The 11,662-nt window shown below is 42.5% G+C and overlaps 2 protein-coding genes across 5 annotated transcripts in view; one reads left to right on the top strand and one right to left on the bottom strand.

The window, feature by feature from the left end:
- The first annotated feature begins 377 nt into the window (after nt 1-377).
- Nucleotides 378-1,704, top strand: LOC143889606 (uncharacterized). The gene is made up of 2 exons (XM_077393879.1): nt 378-1,104; nt 1,451-1,704. The coding sequence occupies exons 1-2, from the start codon at nt 378-380 to the stop codon at nt 1,702-1,704; spliced, it is 981 nt and encodes a 326-aa protein (XP_077249994.1).
- Nucleotides 1,705-3,835: 2,131 nt separating this feature from the next.
- LOC143889059 (uncharacterized) overlaps nt 3,836-11,662 on the bottom strand; it is a 74,485-nt gene continuing 66,658 nt past the window's right edge. For 3 of the 4 annotated variants that reach the window (XM_077393412.1, XM_077393472.1, XM_077393368.1), the window contains 2 exons: nt 6,354-6,444; nt 5,527-5,924 (listed from right to left, as the gene is read on the bottom strand). In XM_077393412.1, the coding sequence (XP_077249527.1) occupies nt 5,697-5,924; nt 6,354-6,444 (319 nt within the window). In that variant the 3' untranslated portion in view covers nt 5,527-5,696. Of the gene's footprint in view, nt 4,068-5,526; nt 5,925-6,353; nt 6,445-11,662 lie in introns of those variants that run through there. The other variant, XR_013254784.1, reaches the window with a different exon arrangement.

Below are 11,662 nucleotides of genomic sequence, written 5' to 3'. Positions count from 1 at the left end.
TCTTAGGCTTGCACGATTGCAGGAGGAGAATGCGGAAGCAATGGCAAAACGCAGTCGGTTCAACACCTCAAGACCAGACCAAGTAAAGCCTACCACACCTGGAAAGATGGTTTTGAAACCAAGCAAAGGGGCTGGCCCTTCTCCGATCAGACGGCTTACTCTGAAAGAGATGGATGAACGAAGATCGAAGGGACTTTGCTTCAATTGTGATGAGCAATTCAAGCCGGGGATCGATGCAAAAAAGACAGTTATACTTGATTGAAGCGGAGAGTTCTGATGATGAAAATGAAGGGACGCAGGAGGAGGAACAAGAGGCTACAGATGAATGTATGCAAATATCTGTCCATGGTCTCACCGGAACATTAGCTCCAAAGACAATGAGAGTTAAGGGCTATACTAAGCACCGACCGGTTTCAATCCTCATAGACTCAGGTAGCACCCACAATTTTGTGGATCCCCGAGTAGCCAAAAGAACAGGGTGCAAGTTTGAAACGACACTACCCCTAAAGGTTACGGTGGCTAATGGACAACAAGTGAGAAGTGACGCGGTCTGCAAAAACTTCCAGTGGGTGATGCACGGCTCTGAGTTTTGCACTGATGTTCGGCTCCTACGATTGGGTGGCTATGACGTAGTCTTTGGAACCTTGTGGCTGGAGACGCTTGGAGACATCATCTGGAATTTTTCCAAGCTGCGTATTGAATTCTGCATCAATGGAAAGAGACATGGTTTGAGGGGCGCAAAAGCCGGAAGTGTGCACTCGATTGGACGAGATAAAATGGTGAAGATTTTGAAGAAACAAGGTCATGGAGCTCTCACTCAACTATATGCCATGATAGAAGTGCAGAAAACTGAGCCTCTGGAGCCAGAACTTTCTGATCTATTGCATGAGTTTCAGGGCTTGTTCAACGAGCCAACTACCCTTCCACCAGCCAGGACGCAAGATCACAGGATTCCCTTGCAACCAGGTACATTGCCCATCAATGTTAGACCCTACCGTTACCCATACAAGCAAAAAAAAGAAATAGAAAAACTAGTTCGTGAGATGTTGCAAAACGGGTGTTGTGCGGCCAAGCACCAGTCGTTTTTCGTCACCCGTGATACTGGTAAAAAAAAAAGATAACTCTTGGTGGTTTTGTGTTGATTATAGAGCATTGAATTGGGCAACTATCAAAGACAAGTTTCCGATTCCCGCCATAGAGGAACTGCTAGACGAGTTGCACGGCTCACGGTTGTTTTCCAAATTGGACCTCCGATCAAGATACCACCAGATTCGGGTATTTCATCCTGACATCCCTAAAACAGCTTTCCGGACACACGGGGGCCATTATGAGTTTGTTGTCATGCCCTTTGGCCTAACAAATGCTCCCTCTACATTCCAAAGCCTCATGAACGAGATCTTCAAATCATTCTTGCGAAAATTCATATTGGTTTTCTTTGATGATATCTTAGTGTATAGCCGAAGCTGGAAAGATCACATACAACATCTGCGAGCCACTTTTCAGTTGCTTGAACAACATCAGTTGCATGTCAAACGTTCCAAGTGTACTTTCGGGCAGCAAAAATTGGAGTATCTTGGGCATATCATTTCCGAGCAAGGGGTTGCCACAGACCCTTCCAAAATTGAGAGCATGCTCAAGTGGCTAAAACCTCGCACCTTGAAGGCGTTACGTGGATTCTTGGGCCTAACAGGATACTATAGATGATTCATAAAAGATTATGGAACGATTGGCAAGCCACTCACAGATATGCTTAAGGAAGACGCTTTTTCTTGGACCCCAAAATCAGAGGAGGCCTTCGAGCGGCTTAAACAAGCTATGAGCACGGCCCGGTACTAGCATTACCAGACTTTTCCCAGGAATTCATCATTGAAAGTGATGCCTTTGGAGTGGGTATTGGGGCAGTTTTGATGCAACAAGGACGGCCTATAGCTTTTACAAGTAAAGCGCTCGCACCAAGGCATTTAGGCCTCTCTACATACGAGAAGGAGATGTTATCAATAGTGCATGCTGTGCAAAAGTAGAGGCCCTAATTGATTGGGAGACACTTTAAGGTGCATACCGATCATAATAGTCTGAAATTTCTTCTCGAGCACAGAGTGAGTACACCTACGCAGAAAAAATGGTTAACCAAGCTACTCGGTTATGATTATGAGATTGTCTACAAATGGGATGCGGAGAACCTTGCGGAGAACAAGGTCGCAGATGCATTATCCTGACAACTTGAGAATGAAAACGAATTTCACGCCTTAACTTGCTCACAGGCAGATTGGTTCAAACAAGTTAAAGCAGAATGGGAAAATGACAGTGATTGCAAATACTGATTCACAAGCTAGTGGCTGATCCCTCAACAGTGCGAGGCTACACATGAGATGCGGGTGAACTAAGACACAAAGGGAGGCTTGTTATTGGGCGTCAATCTTCCTTGAAGGAGACATTGCTACTAGAATTTCACAGTTCTCCATCAAGGGGACACTCGGGGTACCATAAGACTCTTAGAAGTGTAAAGCGGTCATTTTATTGGCAGGGCATGCGAAAGGGCATTCGAAGATTCGTGGCTGAATGTGAGCAATGCCAGCGGAATAAAGGGGAGAACATATCTTCACCAGGTCTTCTTCAACCTTTGCAAATACCATCAAGAGTTTGGACAGAGATCTCAATGGACTTCATAGAAGGTTTACCAAACTCTCACTGTAAGGATAACATTTTCGTTGTGGTGGACAGTCTCAGTAAGTACGCACATTTCATTGCATTGAGCCACCCATTTCCTGCTTCTATTGTAGCAGAGGCATTTCTTAATCATGTCTTTAAACTACATGGCATGCCGGTGTCAATAGTTAGTGACAGGGATCCCATCTTCTTGAGTAAGTTCTGGCAGGAACTTTTCAGATTGCAAGGCACAAAGCTGCAAATGAGTTCTGCCTACCACCCACAGACGGATGGGCAGACTGAAGTCCTAAATCGGTGCTTAGAGACTTACCTTCGTTGTACTACTGGGGGCAGGCCCAAGCAGTGGGCAAAGTGGTTACCATTGGCAGAGTGGTGGTACAACACTTCATTCCATTCAGCCATTCAAACCACTCCTTATGAGGTTGTGTATGGACAGACGACTCCACCACTCACATTTTACATTCCTGAAAGCAACAAAGTAGCAGCAGTCGACCAACAACTGTGCGAACGAGATAGTTTCTTTCGGCTCGTTCGAGAAATTTGCACCGAGCAGCTCACCGTATGAAACAACAAGCAGATCAACATCGTACCGAACGCAAGTTTCTTGTAGGAGTTATGGTTTTCCTTCGATTGCAACCTTATCGTCAGTCCTCAGTGGCAATGCGGGGGAACCAAAAGTTAGCACCGAAATTTTATTGACCATATAAGGTACTGCAACATATTGGACCTGTGGCATACAAGCTTGATCTACCAACTGGCTCAAAAATTCATCCCGTTTTTCATGTATCATGCTTGAAGCGACACCTTGGAAAGAGCTCTATTCCGCAATCAGTCCTACCAACAGTCAGCGATGAAGGGCAATTCTTGGTTGAGCCAGTGGCTGTCTTACAACGCCGCATGGTGAGAAAGAATAATAGGGCAGTGACACATGTGCTAGTTCAATTGTCTAATATGGCTCCTGAGGATGCTACATGGGAAGTCTGGCAACGACTCAAAGAACGCTTCCCACACTTTGAACCTTGAGGACAAGGTTCTTTCCAAGGGGACTGGAATGCTTCGTGCATTTCTCAACTACCTTTTCTTTTTCCAGCCTTTTCCAATTATCTTTTCTTTTTCCAGATTTATCTTGTGGAGAATCCCAAATCCATAGGACTCTAGGAGTATGTTTAGGATTTGTTTAGTCTATGCGACTTTGTAGGGATCACTATCGATCCAAGTAGTTTGTATTTAATAAGGGATGAGACTCTTGAATATCAATGAATAATCAATTTTAACAAATCCACTTGCAGTGGCAGAGGGTTTCCCCCCAGACGTGGGAACTTAATCTTTTTCCTTGGTTGTTTTGTGTTCTTCTCCCAAACGACTGTATCAGTTTTTACTCCGAGATCATTTGTGGTTCTCTGCAAAAAAATAAATAAATAAATAAACCATTCAAATCTAAAAATAGTTTCTTATTCTCTACAAAAAAAAAAAACCCAAATATGCAATGGAACAGAACCCTTCACCTAAACCCTAACCGTAGCAGGCCAAAAAATGAAAGAGTTTTTGACTTTTCATTTGAAGCTTTGGGTATCTCGGATGATGGTTGCATTCATTCCAAATCCTAACCATGCAATGGAGAGGGTTTTTGGCTTTTCATTCGAAGCCTTGTTCGCATTCATTCCTCATTCTTAATCCTGCAATGGAGCAAAACCATAACCATTCTCAGAGAAGCTTTCGAGTGTTTCGGCTTTTCTTATTCAAAGCTTGGGTTGTTTCTAGCTTCTAGTCACCCGTAAATCAAGCTTGAGTGTTTTAAGAAAGGCAGTATAGGAGAGATGCGCGCCCGAGAGAAAATGAAAAAATCCGCTCATATTTTTTTAAGAAGACAATTTTATTGATACTATGAAAGATATAGATTGGGGACCAGAGATCCCAACTCGCCCTACATAGAGTTAATTAGGTTGGCCAGGAGAATACTCCTGATCAGGAAAAACGAAGAAATCTACTAATCAGCAGTACTGCGGAAGCCTCCAACCATGCAATGCATATCTATCGATGAACGAGTTTCCTTCCCTACTAGCTAAAACCACCACCAAGAGATATTGAACCACCCGCAAATCGCCGAAGGTCAGATCCAATGAAGAATTCCATATTTGGGGGCCTCTCGTGCAAGGCTTTCCTTCAAAATAGCCTTTCCATCACCATCTAGATGGTCATTTAGTTTGGTGATCAAGACAAGCCATCAAAATCGGAAGAATAAAATCCGTGCTATATGAAAGCTAGCAGATATTCAACCCTGGAAAACGAACACAACACCTCCGTAGGGTCGCTGGAAGCCTGACCTTCTTCCAAGATACAGTAGTAGACTACTACGTTCATTCTGTGTTGATTGTTCCTCCGCCCAAAAATTGAAAAAAGCCTCGAAAGTTTTACAGATTGCAAAAGTGAAGTTGACTTAGCAAACCTCATGGGTGGCCATTCCTATTTACCAAATGAACCTGTTCTTAAGATGGAGGAGGGGCCCTTAAAAAGCACTGGGCCAAGAAAAGCTCAAAGTCCGGTAAAAAGCTGTGCCTTCTGACAATACGCCACCCTAAAATCCGTTCATATTAGATGGATTTTAAAATGTGGGAAAAACCGCCCGCCAAGCCAAAAAGGTAACTACATTTTCTCCCTTTCGTAGAGACAACAAAACGCCTAGATTTCTCTCTTTTAGAATAAAAGAGCCCATTTCCACTTTCTTTCTAGCTGATTGGAATGACATTTTTATCAACACTTTTGTTTATTTCTAACTTTCTTGCATTCCGGATGCTAATACTAATTCTTGATTACGGCAATCCAAAAGCAGCCATGTTATTATTTAATAATATTTACTCAGTCCCAATGATTTTATATATAAATAACTAAAAAATTAGGACTAAAACATAAAGTAGGAAAACTAGTTAGATACTGACCTTTTATAAAGTCGAACCATCAATGGAGATGGCCCCAAACTAAAGCTTTGGGGTTCATCATTGGATATGTTAACAACTCAACTACTATACGACCTACCGAAACTCTGCGATTTCAAAAACTTGAACAGTTCCATCTATTGAAACAGAGACAAGGAACTGGCGATTGGCAGAGATGGCTAGACACTGAACGGATTTAGAATGCCCACTAAATGTCTTTGCACAATTCCCCAAGAGGCTGTCCCACACTCGTACTTTACCATCTACGCAACCAGTAGCCACGTACTTCGAAGTACCAATCCAAGACAAGCATGTCACACATTCCTGTCCCAAACAAAAAATATCAAGGTAAACGAGGAGCGAAGACGTAGGCAATCATGAATTTTTTTTCCACGGAATATTAGTTTACTCAATGGTGGATCTAAGAGGGCGTGAGTAAGGAGAGGGTGAAGAAAGGATGAAAACAAGGGAGGGAAAAACTAAACTCAAAATATGATTTATTTCTTCCTTGTTTTCTAGCCTTTCTTCACCTTCTACTCACTCATGCCCTCTCAAGTCTCTCCTCCCACTTACTCCTCTCTCACCACATTATAAACTAATATTCCATGCAAAAAAAATTCACCTGCCAAACATGGCCGAAAAGCTTATTGAACAAATTGCATTTGGGTGTACGGCCAAATTGCAATTGGGTGCAGTATTGGGCTTCCCGGTTGCAGCTTAATTTAAGATGTAATTAAGGAAGTTATAACAGACCTCATGATCACATATGCAGCGTAGTGATGAATGTCGCAAATCCCAAATGATAAGCTTTTCATCTTTAGCCCCAGTTGCCAGCCAAGGGAAGCTGCAAAATGGATCAACATGGTTAATACATTTCTAGGCCACAGCCACTTGTAAAGTATAAAAGACACAACAAGCAAGCACGCGCACACACACGCACACGCACACACATATATATGGGTTGCTAGCGTCCATCACAGAAGGCATTTCGTGGATGGCCTGTTGCATGTGACAGCAGCCACCTCGTGAAAGAAGAAAAAATCTGCTGAAAAGTGAGCCTGTGTGGCTGCTCTCACATGCAACAGGCCATCCACAAAATGCCTTCTGCGATGGATGCTAGCAAATACACACACGCGCGCACGCGCACTAAGCATGCTTTATTCCGCTGTCATTCGTCTTTTTCCAGGAAATGTTTTTATCAGAAAGGTTTTTCCCCTTGAAAATCTGCTTTGCCGCTAATAATTTTTGGTAAAGATAAAATTGCAAAACCGAAATTTTAGGGCACCCCCAATTCTCCTACAAAACTGATTTTGCCCTAGCTATTTTGAGTTTGAATGAATGTGCGCCTATAAATTTTGAATGGCCGCCATACAAAATTGAAACTGAATTTGCGCCCACTATTAGCTTGGACTTGTGCCCGCTATTATTGGAAATCTTTTTTCCTGAAATTTGGGTTTTTCATTTACGTCACCATAACATTGCAGTTATTGTCTCACGGTTACCATATTCTATGTTGAGTTCCTAAACCGTGAAACAAAATCTTAGAAACATGCCATTCCATGAAGAAGAGAATAATCAATGAAATGTAATGAATCCGCCCATATTCTATGTTGACTTCCTAAACCGTAAAACAAATCCTGAGGAACCTGAAGGAACCTGTCATTTCACAGAAGAGAAAAATCAATGAATTGTAATGAATCCGCCCCAGTTTCCTTCGTCTTCCTCAAAATATCTCTTCATTAGGAAGAGAAAAAACCTACAAGGAAAAGAAGCTAAGACGCAGGAATAGAAGAGAAGTTGGACTACACTCCCTCTCTCCATGTTCCTATCCTATAGTCTTCCTCAAAAACAGCCGTTGACCCATGTGACAGCCATCGGCCCTTGCCTTTACACTCACCAAACAGCACCTCAAAACAAGAAAAGACGCAAGTTCATGTTCGCACTACGTCTCCTAGTGTCAAAACCAGATTTCATTTCTAAAGAATCTCCTCATCCTTTGATGAGATCAGGTAGAAACTGCCTCAACCCATGGGTGTCAACTGCAATATCCAATTCTGTCGTGAGTATATGTTATTTCATTTGCTTAATTATTTTTTTTGAAAGTTGACTTATATTCATTAATACTATGAAACTTACATCGGGGACCAGGAGTCCCAATTGCCATTACATAGTATTTAGCGGAGCATACCAGAGCATACCCCATATTACCAAAAGATAGCCATTTAGGCCAGAAATACCTGCATACACCATAAACATGTCATACTTTATGATGTAACCATCATAGATTCATCTCCAATCCATCCAGACACTGTCATATATTACTATTCATCCTCCACTACATCCTCAATGCTCTAAGGAGTCAAACTAAAAACCAACAGCCTCAGGGCATATGTTTTCCAAGACCAAAAAGTAATAGTCCCAAAAACACTATTACCAGATACCTTCAAGTTATATCGCAGCACACTTTCTTATCCTATGAAGGAGAAACTCCACACTTTGCTTCAGACACTTCTCTTTTGAAAAGAAAACAATCTCAAACTCAGGAGCCAGGAACTCCTCCATGGGGTCCTGTAGATTAGCTATCAGCACTTCCAATTTGGTGATACAGAGGGATCGATCTGCCTCCCAATCGAAGCGACGCTCAAAGTCTTGATGATGCTTTGTATCCTTGAAGAATTGGAGCTTATAGACCGGAACACAGATATCCTTGATGTTACGAGAACCAGTTAAAGAAAACAATTCCTCCAAGTTTTTCTCGGCATCCTCTTTGAGTTGTTTCCATTCCCTCCTTCCCACTCTGCAACTTCACATGGAGTGGGATTATGGACAGAAGCCTTTATTTGGTTATACTGGAGGTTCCTAACCTTATCAAGGGTGTAAATCCACTCGGAGTAATCAACAGGCTCCAATCTACGCCTCCATACCGATCGAGTATTCGGGACATCCATTATCACCTATCCAGAGAGCTAAAGCAGAAGAATAAAAGATTAAGAATACCTTGATACACCCTAGTCAATCTTTTAAATGGATAGGTCTCAAGCAGGACATTAAATCCTTGAGCCCAAAAACCAAAAAGTCGTTCCACCACAAAACCTTCCAACTTAGGTTCTTAGACACCTGGCGTAACAATGGAGCCAAGAGACCAAGAAGCCACCCCCAAAACAAACGTGGAACAAGGATAATATAGTCAGATATGGCACCATAATTTCTTTACCTGGAAATGACTTTTCGAATAGGGGTAATAGGACAAAATTGATTAGGTTCACCTGAGTGTCAAGCATAATTCCTAAGTGATAACCCTGACAAAATACAAACCTACATCCCTATTTCGAGATACCATAAATGCGCTACCATCCTTCTCAAGTTAAAACCACTCTGTCATCATGGTTTTTCTAAAAGAAAAAACCATAAGCTCTAAATGTTCAAAGAAATCATTCAAAACATCCCATCACAAACCTTTTTCGCCTTTGGAAGAACGTCAGTAGTAAAATCCTCATTTGACAGATATTACCAACTTTCTGCCTTTTCTGCAGAATACCCTGAAATATGCCATCTAGCTCGACCAAAGGAAGCTAGAGACGAACACAAATATTCACCCCGATACAGCAATGGCCTTAGGTATCGTATCCCGATACCATGGAAGGCCAAAAACACCTTTTGGGAATTTAAAATTTTTCCTAGTCAGCCTTAACTGGCTAGAAGAAGGAAAAGTAGGTCCAAAAGTACCATGAGCTTTTCCCGCCCAGACTCCTGATGATTTGAATTTTGAATCCAGGGGATCCCGCACCTGCGGATCAATGCTTGTCTGGATGGGCTCCGGTCAACATACCTCCCCGGCAGCCTTAGGGCCATCGAGGTGTCAGCCCAAGGTTCCGAGTCTCAACCACAGGAAGAAACAGTCCATGGGTAGATCACCAATGATCAAAGTGAGGCCTCTTTGGCTCCTGAACCAGGATTCCCACTGTATAACAGTGCCCTGAAATCCCTAAATTAACAAAAGGGTAACTCAGCTTCCATCTAGGTGCGAGGATTTTGGCCGATACATATCTCATACAGTGATTGTGGTAACCTTCCATGTTGACCTCCAGGACTGGTCCAAAAAGATTTCCCAAACCTTCTACTGTTGAGGTAGCCCATACATGTAAAGGGATACCATAGATATTGACCCACAGCACCTCAGATCCCTGGACAAAATCATGATTCCAGAAGGAGAAGGAGAGTAAAATATTTTCACAGGCCCCGTCTTTCTTAGCCAGCACGTCGGAGGCCATTTCCGCCGAGTGGAACATAAATAGGACTTCATCCTCTGATAGGAAGGAAGGGCAGGGAAGGGACGGGATGTCCCAACCCAGAGCCACAGATCTTGGATGGATCCGGATGGTTCTCTTCTTTTTCCTACCAAGCACGCATTTAGAAAATTAAGTCTTGTTTTCACCTCCGATACCGAGATCGACAGGGATGGGATACCTCCTTCAACAAAAGGGGTAGTCTGTCCTGAATCCGGCCAACTATCTCCCTCCTAGATCGCGACATCCGGCTCGGCTAGGGTTATGATATTGTCCTTCTTTCTTTTCTTTTTTTATCACACCATCGACATTGACTCTACCATTCAAAGTTTAAATAGTTACAGGAGGAGAAATACTGGTCCCTTGATCACCATGACGATTTCCTTTGTCTGTCTTCCCCACTGCATTAGACCTTCTTTTTCCGTGGCACCATCGGCATTGACTTCTCCATTTAAAGTTATCATAGCGCTACAAGATGGCAGAACCAGTCCCCGGCCAGCGCGTCCGTTCGGGCTTTTCCTTTCCTTTCCAAACATCCATTTTTTCTTGGGTTTCTACATTTGCTTAAAATTGAACGTATGCAAATATCATTTGATGGACCCTCATATATATATATATATGAGAAAAGAGTAGGTACTCCCTGGAGTAGATAACTTATCTACTCCCTAGCTTAAAATAACAGTTGGGGCCACATTGTTTGGGTGATCCAAAGCATTCATTTGATGGGCCCTCACATAGATAAGGTGTGCCCAGAAAATCAGTTCGATAGGATCATCCTAACCCTACGAACTGTGGAGGCAAAAAATGGATTGCCTCCACAGTTCGTAGGGATAGGATGATGCTATCGAGCTGATTTTTTGGGCACACCCTATCAATGTGAGGGCTCATCAAATGAATGCTTAGGATCACCCAAACAATATGGCCCCAACTGTTATTTTAAGCTAGGGAGTAGATAAGTTATCTACTCTAGGGATTACATACTCTTCTCTCTCTCTCTCTCTCTCTCTCTCTCTCTCTATATATATATATATATATATATATATATATATATATATATATATATATATAGAGAGAGAGAGAGAGAGAGAGAGAGAACAGATGAGAGGTCTGCGTGAATTAGAGGGATTAGTCCCTCTCTCACGCACACAGACTATATATATATATATATATGAGAATAGAGTTCCTAAGGGTGCCCTCATATAAGCTTATATCAGGTGGCTCTCACAAAACATAAGGGGCCCACATTGTTAGGATGATCCGAAGCATTCATTTGAAAGGCCCCATCATAGATAGAGTGTGTACAAAAAATCAGCTCCATTGGATCATCCTAACCCCTCCAAAAGTGGGGGCAAAAATGGATAGACACGTTTTGTCCACAAATCTGCCCATTTTTGCCCCCACTTTTGGAGGGGTTAGGATGATCCAATGGAGCTGATTTTTTGTACACACCCTATCTATGATGGGGCCTTTCAAATGAATGCTTCGAATCATCCTAACAATGTGGGCCCCTTAAGTTTTGTGAGAGCCACCTCATATAAGCTATATGAGGGCACCCTTAGGAACTCTATTTGCATATATATATATGCGTGTAACACATAGCGAAAGACATAAATACCCCCACAGTGGGGTGTGCACACACACGACCATACCTAACACTCCCCCTCAAGTTGGAGTATGAACATACACTCCCAGCTTGTTACATAAGTCGCTCAATCTAGCCGTGTTCAATGGTTTCGTAAACATGTCTGCTATTTCATCATTTGATTTCATAAACAC

The sequence above is a fragment of the Tasmannia lanceolata genome, unplaced genomic scaffold (genome assembly GCF_043159265.1).
Source record: "Tasmannia lanceolata isolate RefF3 unplaced genomic scaffold, GAP_Taslan_0.1 ptg000002l, whole genome shotgun sequence".
In the NCBI taxonomy this organism is placed as follows: Eukaryota; Viridiplantae; Streptophyta; class Magnoliopsida; order Canellales; family Winteraceae; genus Tasmannia; species Tasmannia lanceolata.
Note: the sequence above shows the minus strand (reverse complement) of the source record. Positions and strands in the feature narration are given on the sequence as shown.

Coding starts and splice junctions, on each gene's coding strand:
- LOC143889606 (XM_077393879.1), top strand. CDS start 378: ATGAGAGTTAAGGGCTATACTAAGCACCGACCGGTTTCAATCCTCATA. Junction 1,105..1,450: donor TTTCGTCACCCGTGATACTG/GTAAAAAAAAAA, acceptor ATGATATCTTAG/TGTATAGCCGAAGCTGGAAA.